The 21,011-nt window shown below is 40.0% G+C and overlaps 2 protein-coding genes across 7 annotated transcripts in view; one reads left to right on the top strand and one right to left on the bottom strand.

Annotated features, from left to right (window-relative positions):
• Positions 1-10,595, bottom strand: part of lrrk2 (leucine-rich repeat kinase 2) — a 35,135-nt gene extending 24,540 nt beyond the window's left edge. For 2 of the 5 annotated variants that reach the window (XM_037542436.1, XM_017700018.2), the window contains exons 1-14: positions 10,206-10,595; positions 9,877-9,959; positions 9,681-9,790; positions 8,442-8,530; positions 7,007-7,141; positions 6,627-6,761; positions 6,099-6,230; positions 4,213-4,332; positions 1,980-2,137; positions 1,812-1,891; positions 1,579-1,685; positions 601-730; positions 373-497; positions 149-276 (exon numbers count right to left, since the gene is read on the bottom strand). In XM_037542436.1, the coding sequence (XP_037398333.1) occupies positions 149-276; positions 373-497; positions 601-730; positions 1,579-1,685; positions 1,812-1,891; positions 1,980-2,137; positions 4,213-4,332; positions 6,099-6,230; positions 6,627-6,761; positions 7,007-7,141; positions 8,442-8,530; positions 9,681-9,790; positions 9,877-9,959; positions 10,206-10,344 (1,671 nt within the window). In that variant the 5' untranslated portion in view covers positions 10,345-10,595. The remainder of the gene's footprint in view (positions 1-148; positions 277-372; positions 498-600; positions 731-1,578; positions 1,686-1,811; positions 1,892-1,979; positions 2,138-4,212; positions 4,333-6,098; positions 6,231-6,626; positions 6,762-7,006; positions 7,142-8,441; positions 8,531-9,680; positions 9,791-9,876; positions 9,960-10,205) is intronic. The other 3 variants (XM_037542437.1, XM_037542438.1, XM_017700019.2) reach the window with 2 other exon arrangements.
• slc2a13b (solute carrier family 2 member 13b) lies at positions 10,567-20,060 on the top strand. 2 transcript variants are annotated; one of them, XM_037542439.1, is made up of 13 exons: positions 10,573-10,746; positions 11,730-12,209; positions 12,486-12,645; positions 12,914-13,119; positions 13,329-13,437; positions 15,780-15,943; positions 16,043-16,163; positions 16,287-16,412; positions 16,788-16,906; positions 17,157-17,309; positions 18,507-18,670; positions 19,666-19,734; positions 19,877-20,060. In XM_037542439.1, the coding sequence occupies exons 1-13, from the start codon at positions 10,638-10,640 to the stop codon at positions 19,883-19,885; spliced, it is 1,989 nt and encodes a 662-aa protein (XP_037398336.1). In that variant the 5' UTR covers positions 10,573-10,637; the 3' UTR covers positions 19,886-20,060. The 2 variants fall into 2 exon arrangements, with proteins under 2 accessions (XP_017555512.1, XP_037398336.1); XM_017700023.2 differs by lacking the exons at positions 18,507-18,670; positions 19,666-19,734; positions 19,877-20,060 and having other exon boundaries at positions 10,567-10,746; positions 17,138-17,277.
• Positions 20,061-21,011: the final 951 nt, after the last annotated feature.

Genomic DNA, 21,011 nt, shown 5'->3' with positions numbered 1-21,011 from the left:
ATTGTTTATTGTGTTTGGCAAATAGCAAACTCCTAATAACATAGTGGACAATGTGGAAATAAAGTACTGAACTTACACAAATGTCAGATGTCGTATGTATGTGTGTGCAAATGTTGTTCATGTAAGTGGGATTATACTGGACTCTCACCCTGTTCAAGGCTTCCAGGTAAACAGCATGACCGTTCTCCACCACACACTGATTCTTCAGCACTTTCAGAGACACATCGGCAGTGTCTGGATCCGCCACAGACATGCCATGCTCCCTCAAACTGAGGTCTGCTCACATATAGAAAAATACTCATTAACGCTATTCACACAAGTAGTGCGCTGGGAGCTGTGCGTGAGCCTAAGGGCTTCGGTCAGTGCTCTTACCAGGGCTGAGGAGCACCAGACTGACTCTCAGGCCTTCCAACTGGACCTCAGGCTCAAAGTTATGATCTTTCATAGCAATCAGGATGCGTCCTAGAGCCATAACACCGTCATCCAGACTAACTCTCCTGTAACAGGGAGGCAGGTAGTGGTGTGTGTTAGTTTATGACATTAGTAGATGCGAGAAAAGTGAATATGCAGGATATGCAGATAATGAGTTCTTGCTCCTACCCTCCCTGGAACAGTGTGTGCAGGAGCCTGCAGGCACTCTCACACACTTCGGTGGATTTCGCGTGTCTCTTCATCAGTTCCACAATATTGTAGTGGATGCCATGGGACAGCAGCAGAGACCTCATCCTACCTGAATACATGCATACATAATTAAAATCACACTTTCCACCTAAACTTTACAAAATTATAATCACAATTTAGAGATTTATTACCAACTACAAATATTCTTAAATAAACTATATAACAGCAAGAAAACAATATTGGCCAGATTTGTTTGGGACAGTAATTAAGACCTATTTATGAAGTCACTGTGGCAGTGAAAAGAGTCTGGTGTCTTCGTAGGCGGTGGTATTTTCACCAGGGTACAAGGCAAAAGCCAATCAATTCCAATTCATTATAATATCAGTAATAATGTTTACTAACAAAGTTTAACATTTAGTAATTTTTTACTATTTTTTCAATTTGACATGCTCAAATTCAAATTACTATAGCAACATTTTTTTTTCTAGATCTCAACAATTCAATTTACACATGTAAAAATGAAACTAGTAAATATACAATTCTGAAATCAGGAGTTTGATTTGCACATGTTAAAATTAAATATTACATTTTTATTTAGTTCTGTTTTAAAACATATAAAAAAAGGGTTAAAATAAGTACACATCCTCTACAGAGAACATACTTCTGTACATTATAATGCAGTTACTGTTTACTTGTTGAAATTAATATACTGAAGTAACTATGTGAAAAAGTTACACCACATTTTATATTCAGCATGTTACACTCAGCAAAAACAGAAATTGTGCACTAGTATTAGCAGAAAATGCCATATTTATATTAATTCCCGGAAGAGGACGTGTTAACTTATTTTCACTTAAAAAATTAACCAATCATATAATGTGACCAGGGTTGTTAGAAACATTTAACAATTCTAAGCATTTTTATGCCTACTGGACAAAATTAACAATGCTAACTTACTGTGCCGATGAATAAGTGTGCCCAGTGTAGATGTAGCAGCCTGAAACACACCAACGCTAGAGGAGTGCGAGAGCATCACAGCCATTATCTGAATATGTACAGGAGGCCTGAGAAAGAGAACAAAAAAGAAACAGATTGACACAATACTACTTAAAGTCAAATTACAACTTAATTAATACTAAAGTATTTTTTCACTTCCATTTTCACTTTTTGAGCTTATACTGAAAGCAGACCTTCCCTCTGGCTCCACGTATATATGGCTACGTGCACTCCCATAGAGCAGCAAGCTGTTTAAGGCCCGGCATGCAGCTTCCTGATGAGACAGAATGAAAGAAAAAATAGGAAGTTGAAAAAATCCTTTAAAACAAAAATAAAAGAGTGACATAAATATTCCTGCCCACCTGCACTTCTGCATCTTCATTATGTCTTTCTAAAGCTGTGCAGCAAGCCTCTCTCCAAACCAAGCTGTCCTCAGCATTACCAACCGCTCCATCTTCTTTCATTCTCTCATCCACATCAACTTCCGTCTCAAGGCATTTGTTCTCCACAATTGTCTTTGCTGTCAGATCAAAGGTAAAGTGGTCAGGCTTCAGTGCAGATTAGTCGTAAGACTGGCTTAACATTGCTTAGTAGTTCAGAAATGAATTATAAGCCTTTTATTACAGTTAAAAAAACATTCACAGCGTATACAGGGATGCATTGTGTGAATTAGAGCTATGTTAATAGGTTAATAACGTATTAAAAAGATACATTTATGGAGTCAGTTCATACTCTCGTGCAAATTGGTCAGTAATTGTAAAGACATCCTGGGGCAGAGTGCTATTAACCCACCCCAATGGAATGGGAAAAATACAGTCAATGGAATACGTAGATTTAAAGCAGTGCCAGCAAAAGGTAATACACTGCTCAAAAAAATAAAGGGAACACTCAAATAACACATCCAATCTGATCTGAATGAATTAAATATTCTCACTGAATACTTTGTTCTGTACAAAGTTGAATGTGCTGACAACAAAATCACACAAAAATCATCAATGGAAATCAAATTTATTAACCAATGGAGGCCTGGATTTGGAGTCACACACAAAATTAAAGTGGAAAAATACACTACAGGCTGATCCAACTTTGATGTAATGTCCTTAAAACAAGTCAAAATGAGGCTCAGTATTGTGTGTGACCTCCACGTGCCTGTATGACCTCCCTACAACACCTGGGCATGCTCCTGATGAGGTGGCGGATGGTCTCCTGAGGGATCTCCTCCCAGACCTGGACTAAAGCATCCACCAACTCCTGGACAGTCTGTGGTGCAACGTGGCGTTGGTGGATGGAGCGAGACATGATGTCCCAGATGTGCTCAATCAGATTCAGGTCTGGGGAACGGGCGGGCTAGTCCATAGCTTCAATGCCTTCATCTTGCAGGAACGGCTGACACACTCCAGCCACATGAGGTCTAGCATTGTCCTGCATTAGGAGGAACCCAGGGCCAACCACACCAGCATACAGGCTACCTCTGGCAAGCACATGGAGGGCTGTGTGGCCCTCCAAAGAAATGCCACCCCACACCATTACTGACCCACTGCCAAACCAGTCGTGCTGAAGGATGTTGCAGGCAGCAGATCGCTCTCCACGACGTCTCCAGACTCTGTCACGTCTGTGTTCAGTGTGCTCAGTGTGAACCTGCTTTCATCTGTGAAGAGCACAGGGCGCCACTGGCGAATTTGCCAATCCTGGTGTTCTCTGGCAAATGCCAAGCATCCTGCACGTGTTGGGCTGTGAGCACAACCCCCATCTGTGGACGTCCAGCCTCATACCATCCTCATGGAGTCGGTTTCTAACCGTTTGTGCAGACACATGCACATTTGTGGCCTGCTGGAGGTCATTTTGCAGGGCTCTGGCAGTGCTCCTCCTGTTCCTCCTTGCACAAAGGCGGAGGTAGCGGTCCTGCTGCTGGGTTGTTGCCCTCCTACGGCCTCCTCCACATCTCCTGGTGTGCTGGCCTGTCTCCTGGTAGCGCCTCCAGCCTGTGGACACTACGCTGACAGACACAACAAACCTTCTTGCCACAGCTCGCATTGATGTACTATCCTGGATCAGCTGCACTACCTGAGCCACTTGTGTGGGTTGTAGAGCCCGTCTCATGCTACCACGAGTGTGAAAGCACCACCAACATTGAAAAGCAAAATATCAGGCAGAAAGCAAAGGTACTGAGAAGTGGTCTGTGGTCCCCACCTGCAGAGCCACTCCTTTATTGAGTGTGTCTTGCTAATTGCCAATGATATCCACCTGTTGTCTATTCCATTTGCACAACAGCTGTGAAATTGATTGTCAATCAGTGTTGCTTCCTAAGTGGACAGTTTGATTTCACAGAAGTTTGATTTACTTGGAGTTATATTGTGTTGTTTAAGTGTTCCCTTTATTTTTTTGAGCAGTGTACTAAAAGCTAGGAAAACTTGAAGTGACACATTTCTTTCTTTTCTCATCAGCAGAGGCCTCCTGTCCTTTAAAATGAATAGGATCCCAAGCAGCCTTGGAGTTATATTGTGTTGTTTAAGTGTTCCCTTTATTTTTTTGAGCAGTGTATTTCTCTTAAATTTATACAGATTGTTACACCTTTCTCGAAACCTGAAGACTTACTAAGTGCAGCAAGACAGGAAAGGGCAGCAGCCTGGATTACAGCATTGTCTGGGTAGGAGAGACACGCTTTCACAGCCATTCTGTGAACACCATTCAGCACCAGGATATTGAAGTAACTCTCTATAAGACAGAAACTTGAAAAGTTGAAGAGTCAGTTCTTCACAACAGACGTGATTTCATCCTGGGCAAAACCAGTCATTCACAACTAAAAAGACTAAAAAGTTCTAAGAGTAACTGTAAAGAAGGCCTGTTCAACATTTCAAAAATAATCTTTAAAAAAAAGTTGGGATTATTATTAAATGAGGGATTCACTATAGTTGCCTGTGAGAAAACATCCAGTATCATATTTTCATGTTTTTACTAATTATCTGAACCACTGTGACACTTAAACAGCATGCTGTCCCCAGGGTATTCACAGTAGAGACAGTGGGGAATCTGCATGACCACAGCCTTTAAGGTTATTTATAGGCTGCATATTAATTCAATGCAGTAAAAGTGAGTAAACAACAACAACAACAACAACAACAACAACAACAACAACAACAACAACAACTACTACTACTACTACTACTACTACTACTACTACTACTACTAATAAAAACAATTTACAAATAAAATAAAAACAAAACAGGTTTATAGAACACTTTTTGGTGGCAGCACAAAGTGCTTTATAGACAGGTGATAAAGTTTAACAATAATAGAAGAAACTAAAGTTGAGCTTGATTTGTCTTCTAATGTAGACAGTGCGCAATATTTGACACAGATCAATTTAAAAGGAAAATAAAAAAAGATGAAAACTGAATTAAAGCTAAATTAAAGAAACTTGAGTCTACATTGTTAAAAAATATCAAGCAGCATGTGCTTCTGGCCACATTTCCTAGCCATGGTTAAAAAACACAAGGTTTTTTTGCTTACTGAGCTGTTTGTGTAAATGACAAAATCCAACCTTAGAATTACCTTAAACACCATCTTGTTTCCTACAGCATCGTTTTGAAGCAGCTGTAAAGCTCACAGTAAGGGCTAGTTAGGCTTAAGTAAAACCTCTGTACTGCAGTGTTCGTTATATCACAGCATTCTAACTAAGCCACCTTTAGAAAACAAAGACAAATAAAGTAAATTTTGTCTTTTCATTCCATGTTTACACAAAATTTAAGATGAAAAAAGAGAAAGCATCTGAAAACGGAATTTATATTTGCTTTATTAGGATTTTTCAGATGTTAGTGTTTTGGTTTTAAATGTTAAGTACATATTTAAGTATATATTTTACTTAAGCATATTAATAAAAATTTATATTAACCATTGGTAAAGCTGTAGTTATTTAATAACAATGTTTCATATTTTGCTGATGTGTGATTTTTTATTTGCTGTCCTCTAACTGGACATAAAAAATTAATGTCATTGTTCGATACACAGTTTCATGTTCGCACTAATTCATGAGACTTTTCTAGCAAGTGTCACGACTAATGCTGTCACTGTTACAATTAACCCCACCCATGAGGTAAACTATAACATTATGCTTCCTGTCATTTTCTGCAGAATTGTACATGAAAGGTAGGTGTTAGAAACAAAGTGGCAGCAGAGATGTATGTGTTGCTTGCAAAAAGTATTATTTCTGCTTAAATATTTTTTAAATTGTTCAACAAAAAATAAAATACGTTAAGCAGTGTCCTACTCTCCTCTACATGTTATTTCATTTTATTCAGGAAGCTGTTTAAAATTAAATTAGTTCTCGTTCTCTATCACTTCTCTTTTCCAACACAGATATTTATTATATCACCCAGACCTCCTACCGTAAAGTCCTAATAAAGATTCCATGCCAAAAGGTATTTTGACCCCCTAGGCACAAAACCCCCTGCATAACATGACCCAGACCCTTGTTTACCCACCTGAGGTCAGTTTTTGCAGTAGGCAACATCCCACCTCCTGCACACACTCCGACTGCGAACACGCCTCTACTGCCTGACACACCACACTGTAGCATTTCTCAGTCTTGGACATTAGGATCTCAACATTGCTTTCTAGCGTCCAGAAAAACACACAAAAACACATTTAGTTTCCCATCGTGCCCCCCCCCCCCGCAATCATTTAATGATGTTACGTATCAAAGAAAGTGTTTCATGTAATTAGATAAAGATGTTTGAACCAGAGCCAACTTAACTGAATAGATGCAAGAACTTTATTGCCTCTGGGTATTTCAAGCCTAAATCTACTAACTCAATCACTAAATTCTAGCAATATGTCTTCTGCGTAAATCTATGCATGGTTGTGCGCTCATAGCTTTGCAGGAAGTGAATATTTCTGAAAATGCTATCGCAAATCATTCAATTTGTCTTCAAAACAGGGAGTACAAACAAGCCTTTAGCTCCCTAAAAGAAACTACAGACTAGAAAAACAGGAAGAACAGTATGATTTACCAGGTTCAGCCAATGGTATGAGGACCTGCAGCGCAGGCAGCACTACATTCTCACTGTCTTTAAACCTACTGAGTGCACTCATAACCACCACATGGTCCTTCCTCTCAATAAACTCCAACAGGTGCATCTCTGGAACTGAAGAAGACACACAAAGCGTACACACAGACACACAATAAAAATAGTGCACAAAGACAAAAATAACTGAGCTGTGCAGCTGCATTTGCAACCCTGATGTTTCTGATAGACAAACACAAAATCCTTCCTTTTTTCAAAGTTCTACACCAAACAGTACCGAAAGTATTCAACTCTCTTGAAACTGATGACCTGGTGTTTCAGTACTGTATTTTTATATCCTCTAACATTACATTATTATTACTCACTTCTCTCCAGCAGCAGTCGGAGAGCCGAGCAGCCCTGGAGCTGAACCTCCTCACTGTGAGGAAAAGTCCTCATGGCTTCCACCACCACGTCAAACACATCCATCTCCTCCTCCAGGAGATGGACCAGCAGCTCATCTACCACATACACACAAACACTTTGCTAAAGAAAAAACACCATACAAAAGCATTCAAAGAGTTGGACATTAAGTCCACTTAGGCAAGCTCAAGTTTCTTTTGCTGCATGAACAGGATTTTATTTAACACTGGCTACACAGTCTCCTTGTTTTGCCATCATAGGGCTCCATGGTGGCTCATATACTGAACACACTGCAGAAAAAGGTGTCTGTTTGGAGTGATGCCAAATCTGAAAAGCTCCAAAAATGGTTCTACTATGGCACCGCTCCAATAGACGTTTTTGGCACAGCACTGAAGAGGAATCTCACCAAATGAAAAAAACAGTTTAATTCAACTGTTAAAATGTTAAAACTATTATACCATTAGCAATATTACAAAATACAAAATTTCAGGAGACACATGTAGGTTGGTCATTGGTCACTGGTCTGTTTTGACAGTAAATATTATATTTGTGAAGTTCTTATCACCACTATTGTATCTGACTCTACAAAAAGGTTTCTCTACAATGAACTATTGCACATCACACTACTCTGAACAATGCTTTTTACAACTCAAGTTTTAAACAATGAGAATTCCCCTATAAGGCTGTAATACACAAGGAATTCAGAAATCAACAGGTGTTTTGTGTGAATGGCCTAATTAACACAGAAGGATGTGAGAAATAAAAGAAACACCACATGGTCCTTTCAAATGTTTCTTATACTATATAACAATGGTTTTTCTGTATATGTTATTAGATATTATTTAATAAAATCTTTCAATTAAATATCTGTACCAAGTAAAGCAGCACACATATAATCAGTATGATATACATAACATACCCTTTAAAATAGATTATTTGTCATGATCCAACCCCTTAAGGCACAATAATGTAATTGTTGTTTTTTCTTATAATATACAGACTGTGCAATGTACAACTCTTTAAATGCAAGTAACACAAGGAAACACTGCTAAAAAGTAATGTAACTGCACTCTGTGTTTGCTGTAGCTGACAAGCAGCTGAACCTGATTAAAGCAGGGCAGTGGTACACTAAACTAGGTGTAGCATGACACAAACTCAAACAGAATGAAGTACATGCTGCTCTGCCTCCCACTCCTGAACAGCAATAATGTCATTATCTCTCTCCAGGACCATAACATAGCTACAAATAGGGTTTATGGCAGTAATATCTAAGGATTCAGTCAGGCTCCAGTTATATAGACATAAATAGACATTTATAATTCTGATCCCTGCCATGAAAACCACAGAGGGTGAATAATGTTATTGCTCAGTGACAGATGTTGGTAAGAGTAAACTTACCTGACTTTAACAGCAAGGCTAGAGCTCTTAGCCCTACCATTATCACTTTAGAGTCGTCATGATGCACGGACAGCAACTTCAGAATTTGCCTGAATTTGCAAATGCATGCACACACACACACACACACACACACACACACACACAAACATTAGCACACATAAGAAAGCCTGCATTCACAAACACTCCTTTAAATGCATAGTAAAACCCATCCATCCATTTTCTAAGCCGCTTCTCCGTCGGGGTCGCGGGGGGTGCTGGAGCCTATCCCAGCAGTCATCGGGCGGAAGGCAGGATACACCCTGGACAGGTCGCCAGTCCATCGCAGGGCAGACAGACAGTCATAGACGGTCACTCACACCCAGGGGTCTAACTCTCAGCATCTATGTAATGTTGTGAGTATTTCACTGAAGGGTAATTCCACCGATTTTGAAACTTCTACATAATTAAGTCATTAAAATGCAACAGTCATTCAGAGTGGTTTGATGTGAAATGCTTCATTTCAGAGTCAAAACAGGAAACAGGAATCAGATATCTGAAGCTTCAAAGCTTCTAAAAGCTCCTTTTTTATTTGAAATGGTTGTGAATACGTTGGCCTGAGACACTGGTTAATGATGGTTTTCAGTTAACATATTTTTAAAAACACAATCATGGCACACATAGGGCACAGTAAGGCAAAATAGTCCCCAAGGGGATACAACATAACATTCTGAACATTACATATAAAACATATAAGACATGTGTAAGTTCACTGGTTTGGGTAGTAAAGAAAATGGCTATACTTGTATGCACTGTACAGAAATCTGAGTTGGTAAGTTTCTCTATAACGAACCAATGAACCACATCTGAAGGACATTGTTTACATATCATGCCTGAAACGTCTGTGGAATTCCCCTCTGTGGAAATCTGTGCAAGTCCTCTGACTTAAAGATGGAGGCAGTGAATGGCAGGTGAAGACAGATAAGATAAAGCTACTTTTGCTTTCGGATCTATTGTACATTGTCCCACTACTCCTATTGGTCTGACCTGTACACATTCATAAAATACAATAGTTTCCTGGATGGTTCTTGGATTTTGCCACTGGAACATTTCAGCAGGGTACAGAACTTTAATGTGGAGGTTCTTGAAACTTTAAAGGTTTGTCACACTAGCTCAGAAGGGACCCACACTATGATACTACTCAGAAGAACATTTTGTTTTACTGTTTACCTCAGTACATTGCAAAGAAAGTCTCACACTTACTTGTGCACCCCTAAAACCTCCCAGCTGTTTCCAGCTCCCAGAGGCCTGACCAGCCTGTCCAGAGTGACAGGGCAGATCTCCATCAGACGGCACAGCAGGGACCATCCCACCTGTGTTGGTGTTAACAGGGTTCATAACTTTAATTACTCATTTGTAAAACTTTATTTATAGAAATGACAGCAGAATGAACACTCACCTGCTGAACTTTGCTGTTGTTATAAGTTGACAGCACCAGCATCAGCGGCTCATGGACATCTTTGTCTTGAAAGAGCTCAGCTGCTGAACACCAGAAGGGAGAGGGGGAGGCTTTCATCTCCAAAAATATCCCCCAAAGCGACAGAAGCTCATTCAAATATAGCTCAGTCTGCATTGTGCAAGCTGTGTCCAGTTAGGAAAAACAACCTCCAGCAATAACACACAGAAAGTAATGCCCATTCCATTTCATAATATAGACATATCAACATACCCAGGCCTCTCAACCACACTGCAACAACGGTGATAGCTTAGGGGTCTTAATGATCTTACCGCAGTCGTCTGTGTAAGTGAGGAACAGCAGATCCTGCATAATCTGAACCATGGTGCCCAACTGTTTTCCCTCCTCCAGGTTTTTCAGACGCACTAACAGCTTCTTCACGCTTTCCTCCAGGTCCTCTTTGTTCACCATGGTGCTGGGTACCGTGCTGCCCCTCAGCTGGCATTAAACACGTGTCCGTCCACTGGAACGTTAAGGCGGGTGTTGATCCAACGCCACAGCGCAGCATAGCCTACTCTACATAACCCGGCTGTAAACTTTACAAAGCCCCCCTGACGCGACCAGTGGTCTGTGAATTGGTAAAGGGGGTAGACATTTCGAGTCCCCTCCACTGTACGACTTGTGGGGAAGAGCTTCCCGTCTCTTCAGGAGTCTCCTGTCCACTCGCCCACAGGCGGGACTGCAGTCAGCGAGCCGTGAGTCATATGACTGCTGCAACTTTCAAACAGGAAGCTTCAGCACTCGGCTTTAGAGAGGGCGACTACACTGATTACTCGTCCAAGACGAGCGCTCTGAGGAGATTTTTTGCGAAAGGTGAGTTTATTCTGTTCTCCGAAGGAGAAGAAAAGGCGGGCACAGCTAGCCGTTTCAACAGCTTTTTGTAATTTGTGCTATAATGTAAACGCTGTGGTGTCTTAATGTAGGTTAGTTGGTTCCGGACATGGTTCGGTCCAAACAGAAACGAATATAAGCTCATTTCGAATGTCAGAAAAGAAAATAAAATATTATATATTATAAAAGGACAGCATAATAATTTTAATGTCAATGTGCCAATATTTTAAATATATTCTCTGTCTTTCCTAAACACTTTCAAGTTAGTGCCGTGGTCTCAAATGGCGACGGGAGAATATTTTAGCTTTATTGTTTTTGTTTCCATTCATTATTTTACAATTATTTCGCATATCACGTATTTTTCTAAATCTATAGGATAGATTTGCTTCCACGTCAAAACACGCCCATTCAGGATCACGGCCCCGCCCCTCGTGCTGTTGGCTGAAAGAGCGCGTTGTGCGAGCGACTCCTCAAGTCGCTCTGGAGTCGACTCCGGTTCTGACTCCAAGTGATTGATGGAGTAAAACAATAATATTTGAAACGCTATGTTATGCTATACTAATAATATGCGCATGCTCAGTAGGGTCGCTGGGCGTTAAAGCGGCACTATTGTTGACTTTTCGCGAATCAACAGAGTGTATTTTATACAAGATTTTTAAAAAGTGCAGCAAAAAGCGGACTTGAACTTGAATCACTACGTGGAACCGAGTCCAAACCTTCTCGATTCTCGACTCGCGATACCCCAATGCCTGGAATCGGAGAATCGACTCTTTTTGAGATCCTCACCCAGAGTGAAAGCCGAGTCGTGCGCGCTTTGTGTACAGCGTTTCATTCCGTGTCAGTGTTTATAAAATGGGGCTTCAGAGTTGTTCACCGTCACGTGTCAAGTGCCGTCATCCCGCTGACAAGACTTCAAAACGTGTGTGGTTATTTTAAATGGATGTCTCTTCTGCTTTGTGATTCAGGCGAGAATGGTGGTTTGGAGCTGCGCGCCATGGACGGTTGGAGAAAAGTGGAGGACGAGCGCAGTTTAATCAGGGCTCCGCACATCAACGCCCGGGCTAACGCTGCTACTGCCGCTGGGAGGGACTCGAGTACGGCAGCTGGCCACGATGGCTCTCCCAAGTTCGTGTATCTCATGGCCTTCTTCTCCGCGCTGGGAGGCTTCCTTTTTGGCTACGACACCGGAGTGGTGTCGGGAGCCATGCTGCTGCTCAAGAAGGAGCTGAACTTGAGCGCACTGTGGCAGGAGCTGCTGGTCTCCAGCACGGTGGGGGCCGCGGCGCTCGCGGCGCTGGCGGGTGGCTTCCTGAACGGAGCGCTGGGGCGCAGGCTGTGCATCCTCCTAGCCAGCTTCATCTTCTCCGTCGGGGGGGTCATTTTAAGCTTAGCCCCCAATAAAGAGGTGCTTCTTTGCGGAAGGCTTATCGTTGGTCTTGGGATAGGTAAGTCACAGTGCAGCCTACGTGCAGAATGAAATGACATGGGTATTAATAGAGAGTTTGCTCCCCTTTGCTGCAGTAACGTTATCACTGCAGGCAAGACTTTACATAAGATGATAGCACATTGCTGTGAGGATTTGATTACATCCAGTCACAAGAGCAAGAGTTTTTTTTTTACTTTACCAAGTAGCATGAAACAAATCATAAAGTTATTATTCTAACCTATTAGAATAATTATAACCTAAATTATTATTATATATCACAATATTATGCCCACAGGTGTAGCTTCCATGACCGTGCCAGTGTACATTGCTGAAGTATCTCCTCCACACCTCAGGGGTCAGCTTGTCACCATAAACACTCTTTTTATCACCGGTGGTCAGTTCATAGCCAGTGTGGTGGACGGGGCCTTTAGTTACTTGAACCATGGAGGATGGAGGTATGAAACGCACAGAGGAAAGTACAATGCATGCTTTGCTTCATGTAAACGTTAGAGAAGGTATTAGTGTTTGTTGTAAGAGGGATTAAATAAAATGAAATGTTTGCTAAGTTAAACTATGGCAACGGGTAAGCAGTGAAGTGAATGAGAGCAAAAATAAAAAGACAGAGTAGAAAGTGAGCATGAAGAGCTAAACAATTGTGATATGACAGCAAGTGATTTCTGACCTTTGTTTTATGTGTGTTTGTGCTGTTGGGATGCCTCATAGGTATATGCTGGGTCTGTCAGCGGTCCCTGCTGTGCTGCAGTTTGTGGGCTTCCTCTTCCTGCCTGAGAGTCCTCGCTGGCTCCTGCAGAAGGGTCGATCAGAGCAGGCTCGCCAAGTGCTCACACACATCAGGGCCACTGAGAATGTGAACGAAGAGTATGACAGCATCAAGAGCATCATTGAGGAAGAGGAAAAAGAGTCTGGAGGTAAGCCGTTGCTGTTGCAATTCCAAGCTTTAACCATAACATGGAATACAGTGATAAGTTCCCAGATGCATGAAAAACTGTGCTGTGCTGTGCAAAGCTAGGAGCTGAGAACTTACTCGGCAGACTACAGCTCAGCACACTTCAACAAATATGCAAAGTGCTATACACAGTATTTAAAAATGTGTTGGATTTTATTGACTGTTTGTCAGGGGGGCCAGTTCTATGGCGTATCCTTACCTGTGCTCCTGCCCGGAGAGCTCTCATTGTGGGTTGCGGCCTTCAGATGTTCCAGCAGCTTTCAGGGATTAACACCGTAATGTAAGAAATTTATTGACTGTACATACTGCTCATGAGAACAGCTAATCTACAACAGGTAAACTGTGTCTTGTTAAATGTTGCAACTCAACACAACATTGACTGCTACAATAAGAGCACAACTTAAAGGGGAATTCCACCAATCTTTCAAAACGTCTGCATAAACTCATCTTTAAGATGTTTCATTTTTTGATGAAAATGCTCCAGTCTAAGGAAACTTCAGAGAAAGAATTGTTCAGAGTAGTGGTGATAGAAAGTCACCATCAAAGGAGTTTAAAGTCCCTAATAGTCTCTAATAGTTTACATTTCAATGATTGAATTATGCACAAATGTTTAAATGCTGGTGGAATTCCCCTTTAAGAAACACAGCTTGTCTTGAGAAGAGGCTTATTTTAGAGTGAAACAGATTGATAATTCTTGTCTTTTAAAAATGGAGTCAGAGTGTGTAGTTAAGGTCATTTTTTTTACTTGCTGTCTCATCTCACCTACTGAAGTTTTTCTAGCACTCTGTTGACTAAGCTAAAATCTGGCCTTTTCAAAGTTCAGGTACAGAATGAAGTATTCCCTGAATCAGTCAAGCCCGTAAACAGTTATTATAGCTTCAGTCACATGTTTGCAGAGGTCAAAGTCCATCAGTCTCACCATATTATGTTACTTTGATATTCAATAAATTACTCTGTAGTGATTCAGCGCTTTGCATAAAACCCTTGGCTAGAGTGAAACTTCACATACAGTTTTACATGGTACCATTCGTAAACATTATGAACTGCTTTTCATCTATCTTATCTCAAGTGAAACACAAGTAAAACATCTTAGTTAACTGGGCAACCAATTGAAGGAAAAGTGTGAAGTGATTTAGTGAGTTGTTGAGTGCACCATGATCAGCCAGAACAGCTTCAGTGCATCTTGGCATAGATGCTACAAGTTTCTAGAACTGTGCAGGAGGGATGGAACACCATTCTTATATATATATGTAATATACACTGCCTGGCCAAAAAAAGGTCACACAGTCTAATAATACTTATTTCTGTCCAGAGTTGCATTAATTTTTCCCCCAAGATCTTGTATTGATGATGGGAGATTTGAACCACTGTCTTCTCCAGCACATCCCAAAGATGGGGTTCAGGTCTGGATTCTGTGGTGGCCAATCCATGTGTGAAAATGATGTCTCATGCTCCCTGAACCACTCTTTCATAATTTGAGCCCGATGAATCCTGGCATTGTCTTCTTGGAATATGCCCATGCCATCAGGGAAGAAAAAAATCCATTGATGGAATAACCTGTTCGTTCAGAATATTCAGGTAGTCAGCTGACCTCATTCTGTGGGCACATAACGTTGCTGAACCTAGACCTGATCAAATGCAGCAACCCAAGATCATAGCACTAGGCATGATGGGTGCATCACTTCAGCCGCCTCTCTTCTTACCCTGATGCGCCCATCACTCTGGAACAGGGTAAATCTGGACTCGTCAGACCACATGACCTTCTTCCATTGCTCCAGAGTCCAATATTTATGCTCCCTAGCAAATTGAAGCCATTTTTGCTGGTTAGCTTCACTGATAAGTGGTTTTCTTAAGGCTACACAGCTGTTTAGTCCCAATCCCTTGAGTTCCCTTGCATTGTGTGTGTGGAAATGCTTTTACTTTCGCTATTAAACACATCCCTGAGTTCTACTGTTGTTTTTCTACGATTTGATTTCACCAAACGTTTAAGTGATCACCGATCACGATCATTCAAGATTTTCTTCTGACCACATTCCTTCCTTGAAGATGATGTTTCCCCACTGTCCTCCTATTTTTTTAATAATGCGTTGGACAGTTCTTAACCCGATTTTAGTAGTTTCAGCAGTCTCCTTAGATGTTTTCTCTGCTTGATGCATGCCAATAATTTGACCCATCTGAAACAGATTAACATCTTATCCATGACCACAGGATGTTTCTTTAACAAATGAGAAGTTGCTCACTGCATCAGTTAGGGTTAAATAACTTGTTGCCAACTGAAACATAATCACCTATGCAGTAATTATCCAATGGGAGGCTCTTCCCTATTTGCTTAGTTAAATCCAAGTGGTGACCTTTTTTTTGGCCAGGCAGTGTATGTTCTATTGGGTTGAAAACTGCAAACGCCATAGCCAATCATTTACATCAGTTTCATACTCATCAAACTATTTATCAGGAACAGTATTTAAAAATGTATACGTCAGCTTTGAGTCATTTCTGAGGGAAAGTGAAAAGCCAATGAAGCTAATATACAGTAGTACTTTTGAAAACCCTTAATCAAAATTTAAAATGTGTGACTTGCACAATTATGTAATGATATAAGTTTGACTTTTCCTGTTTCTATAGGTACTATAGTGCCACCATTCTGCAGATGGCAGGAGTGCGGGACGATAAAATGGCCATTTGGCTGGCAGCTGCCACAGCATTTACCAACTTCCTGTTCACACTGGTGGGGGTGTGGTTAGTGGAGCGGGCAGGCCGTAGAAAGCTGACCTTGGGCAGTATCATTGGTACGGATGCAGCTTCATTTGCATCATTCACATACATGGTCTCTTATCTAGTTTGTAATGAATAATAGTACAATTTATATTATCTGCTGTAATTCACAGGCACTGCCATCAGTCTGTCTGTCCTGGCTGTGGGATTTCTGCTCTCTGCTCAGGCATCCCCTCCAGTGACTTTTCACCCTAGAGACCCCAGCTCCCTCAACTCAACCTGCACACACTATGGGTGAGTAAAATCAAAATAACGCGTGCTGCTTTAATCCAGTTTCCGTATTTTAATAATGTAACATGTTTTAGTTTATTTTTCAATGTATTGGTGGGACATGAGTGTGCTGTCATTTGCTCTCAGGTTTTGTGAGTACTGCATGCTGGATCCAAACTGTGGCTTTTGTTACCGTGAGAATGGTTCAACCATACTGAACTCCTCCTGTGATCCCGTTGATCAAGCCAACACAGAAGAAGCAGCAAGTGGCAGGTATGAGTGTATCTTTGTGCTTTTTCCCCCCTTTTTTAGATGCAAAGCACCTCACGGTCCTGGCTTGTAACTCACTCATTCATACTTAGCGTGCTGAACTTTCACCAGAAGGGGGTGCTGTTAGTATTCTTGTTGCCTTTGGAGCTGTATGAGAATGGTGGTTTGCATCTGTGACACTTTGTGTCGTTGTTTATTCAGATTTTTTATTCAGTTGTTTTATTCAGAAGTCGTTTGTTTTGTCACCCTAGTATTTTCCCTTTTTTTAACAAGAAAGGCAGCGTTTAGCTTTTTTTTTGTTTGTTTTAAATCATTTTTCAATTTATTAAGTGCTTTTACTTCTGGGGCTTTTACTTACCTAACCTATGCTTCAATCAGGTGCTCCAATGCTACACAAGGAAGCACAGGTGCATTCTGGGCCTATAACTACTGCCCAACCCCATACTCCTGGATTGTATTGTTGGGTCTCATCCTTTACCTGGCCTTCTTTGCTCCAGGTTAGAAAAGCCATACCATTTGAGCACTGATACGCAATGATTAAAACAATGAAAAAATTAAAAACAAACATTGAAGAAATTGAAAAGTTTTATATTAATCAAGATATGTTTTGAAATCTGATGTAAAATTATTTTTTTCTTTTTCCACATAATAATTATCGTTACATGCACACAATTCATGGTGGAACCAAACATAGTTTATAAACACTTATTCTCTTTTCACATCTTAAGCTTGTGTGTGTGTCTGAAGGAATGGGCCCAATGCCATGGACGGTGAACTCTGAGATCTACCCGCTGTGGGCTCGAAGCACTGGTAATGCCTGCTCTGCTGGCATCAATTGGATCTGCAATGTCCTCGTATCTCTGACATTCCTCCACATGGCTGAATTTCTCACGTACTATGGTATGAATCTGCACTAATGATTAGATTTGGCATGGTAATATGGCAAAATATTATCACAATACTTCAAGTCATTTTCATGATGTACAATATGCATCACAATATTTCATTTTTCTAAGATTTAATAAGTTGGGACTAATAAAATAGAACCTGCCACCTATAGAAATATAATAATAATAATAATAATAATAATAATAATAATAATAAATCTACAACTACAATGGTTTTTGTTCAGTGTTTTACAAATGGCACTACACTAAATCCAATTACACATGCCACTATATGCTGTCTTTGTAATGAAACACATAGGCTGTTTTTTAACTAATGGTGATATCCACGATATGCTCAGAGAAGTGATGAGACTGTCATTTAACCTTTTATTAAGGGAGCACTGTATGTCAAAAAAAAAACTTTGTAGTTCATTATTTGAATAAAAATATTAAATAAAATATTAAATAAGAATAAAAATGTTTTTTTAGACTTGCAAACCAGTTAGAATGGAAACTGTATATCAGCAATACACTGGTGCAGAGTACAGTGATATTTTTTGTTATTGAACATTGAACAAAATTGGAAAAAGTTATGTAAGAGGAAATGGGAGACAGTAATCGAACAATTGATTAAAAAAAGAAAGAAAATAAGATACACCCAATCAGCTACTTGTTACCATGAAGCTTATGCGAATATGATGCGTTCAGTGTCGTCTTTAGCTACACATGCTTTTTAGCATGAACTGATTTAACAAAATTCTTGCATGGAAATCACATGAATAATGCAGAGTAGCTCAATATCTTTTCATATGAAAACTTATTTATCTTTTGTTTTGAAAGTTGTTATTGTGTTTGTCATGGTGTTCTAGTAGTTCACACAGAGTTCCATATACATTATGTATTTTTGTAATATATTACATATTTTCCATTATTATCATTATGGTGTTTTGGAATTTCGTTTTAGATACCTTTTGAGAAACTGTGAAGTTTTTTTTTTTTTGTATTTTTACAACTTTAAATGTTTAATATTATTTAGCAAGCTGTTTAAAATGAAATTAGTTTTCTAGTTCTCTGTTAGTTCTACACTCACTGGCCACTTTATTAGGTACATAATGAAGTAGCACTTTTCTACTTTTAAATGAGGATATAGTTGTATTTTCTTGGGTCACTTGTAGACACAGTTTTTTAACATGCCTCCTGCTTGTTCTAGGTGCATTCTTTCTGTACTCAGGCCTGGCTCTGCTGGGCTTCTTTTTCATGCTGGGCTGTCTGCCGGAGACCAAGGGCCTAATGCTGGAGGACATAGAGACTTTGTTTAGCAGGAGGCTCTGCACCTGTGGTGCCTTCGGTGGCCAAAACGTGCATTACATCAGGGTAAATGGCGGTGAATGTCTCTCAGATGAAGACATCTCTGATGGGGAATAGACTTTTAAAACACTTTTTCTCATCTTCTTTTCTTTTTCTCTGAATGAATGAATTGCATGTTGTTGCTGATGACATCTCACTTTTTTCCAATCACCTTGGTATGAGGGTCTCCTTAGCATTCCAGAGAAAATCAGCGTTATAGTTGATGACGAGCTGGAGAAGAGCTGCTTTGACTACTCTTACAGTAACACACCTGTCATACATGAAGAATGTATGTGATGCAAATGTACATTGCAGTGAATACATTATAGCATTATTGTTATCCATTTTGTTTTTTCACAAAATAAAGGATAGCATACACAAAAGCTTTCACAAAACAAGAGCCTGATCAACAAGCTGCAATACCCTAAACCGTACTCTTCATTCTGATACATACAGACAAACAATTGTGTACTCTGGAATGTGTCCCTATTTGATTTGTTTACATCAGAAAACTGGGGGATCTATTCTGTGTAAGGTACAGCACAACATCTTCTCTTTCCATAACATTCTTTATAGGGGACAAGACCTTAAAATCAAGGTGCCAAGAAGTGCTTTTTGGTTCACTAAAGAGAAGTTTCAGTGGAGTTTGTAGTACTGTTAAAAGGTTCTTTAGGGAATCAAAATTGGTTCCTTTTCGTCGTCACTCCAAAGATAATTTATGACAGCTTTATTTTTAAGACTGTACTCAGGCAACTCCGTTAAAGCATGTGGTGAGGGTGAATTATTTGATTATTAAGTATTTATTAATTATTTTCTTTAGATGTGAAGCACCTCAGGAAACTGGATTGTAACTCGTTCACTCACATACTTGCATTCAGTAGGCAGAACATTCTACAAAGGGGGCACCGTTAGCACTCAAACAGCTTATGGTGCTTCATAAGATCAGTGTTTTGTATCAGTGACACTTTGTTGTTGAGCTATATTTGTCACTTGACTAAATTTGGCAGTTTCAAATGTTCTAGCCTCGTTTGGATTTGGGGAAGTTGCGTTATGGGACATTGGAACCAGAGGAAGGAATTGCTTACATATCTGTAAGTATTCCAAATCATTATTAGTGTTTACAGTGTTGCACAAAAAAACAAAACAAAAAAAAACAATAATATCTAATGTTAAAAATGTTTAAAAACTACATATTCACAAGTATTTTCTCTCTATTGTTTTCTACCACTGCAGCTGCAATAATGGTGCAGTTATTCCTGGACAAGAAGGTTCAATAAAAGGGGAACATGCTCAAGGACACGGCTTTTACAACAGCACTTTCAAAGTCAAACAACTGTAGCCTGTTTTCATTAAAATTCATGTGATTATAAAATATAATTTTCTAATTTTAATAAAATCTCCTTGTCTTTTACCCATATATACCAGTGAAAGTGCTAGTGTCAGCATCACTGTTCTCCATTTGAAAACAGTGACTGTCTCTGTATTTAACAAGGACGGGCTTAAGATTGTTGGCGTAAAGTATCTACTCTAGTTTCAATGGGTCTGACAATCAAATATCTGTAAGAATGGGATTTGGTTATTCTACGCCCTGCTATCTGATCATTCAGAGAATGGTGCATATTTAGGTGTGTTGGGAATGTATGACATCTGTTCAGTAACATATACAGTGGGTTGCAAAAGTATTCATACCCCTTGAACTTTTCCATATTTTGTCACATTACAACCACAAACATAAATATATTTCACTGGAATTTAATGTGAAAGACCAACACAAAGTGGTATACAATTGTGAAGTGGAAAGAAAATTATACATGAATCAAAACATTTTTTACAAATAAAAAACTAATAAGTGCGACGTGCAAAAGTATTCAGCCCCCCTGAGTCAATACTTTGTGGAGCCACCTTTTGCTGCAATTACAGCTGCAAGTCTTTTAGGGTATGTCTCCACCAGCTTTGCACATCTAGTGACTGAAATTCTTGCCCATTCCTCCTTGCAAAACAGCTCAAGCTCAGTCAGATTGGATGGAGAGCGTTTGTGAACAGCAGTTTTGAGATCTTGCCACAAATTCTCAATTGGGTTTAGGTCTGGACTCTGACTGGGCCATTCTAACACATGAATATTCTTTTTTTTAAACCACTCCATTGTAGCTCTGGCTTTATGTTTAGGGTCGTTGTCCTGCTGGAAGGTGAACCTCCGCCCCAGTCTCAAATCTTTTGCTGACTCCAACAGGTTTTCTTCCAAGATTGCCCTGTATTTGGCTCCATCCATCTTCCCATCAACTTTGACCAACTTCCCGGTCCCTGCTGAAGAGAAGCACCCCCAGAGCATGATGCTGCCACCACCATATTTGACAGTGGGGATGGTGTT

The sequence above is a fragment of the Pygocentrus nattereri genome, chromosome 11 (genome assembly GCF_015220715.1).
Source record: "Pygocentrus nattereri isolate fPygNat1 chromosome 11, fPygNat1.pri, whole genome shotgun sequence".
Classification (NCBI taxonomy): domain Eukaryota; kingdom Metazoa; phylum Chordata; class Actinopteri; order Characiformes; family Serrasalmidae; genus Pygocentrus; species Pygocentrus nattereri.
Note: the sequence above shows the minus strand (reverse complement) of the source record. Positions and strands in the feature narration are given on the sequence as shown.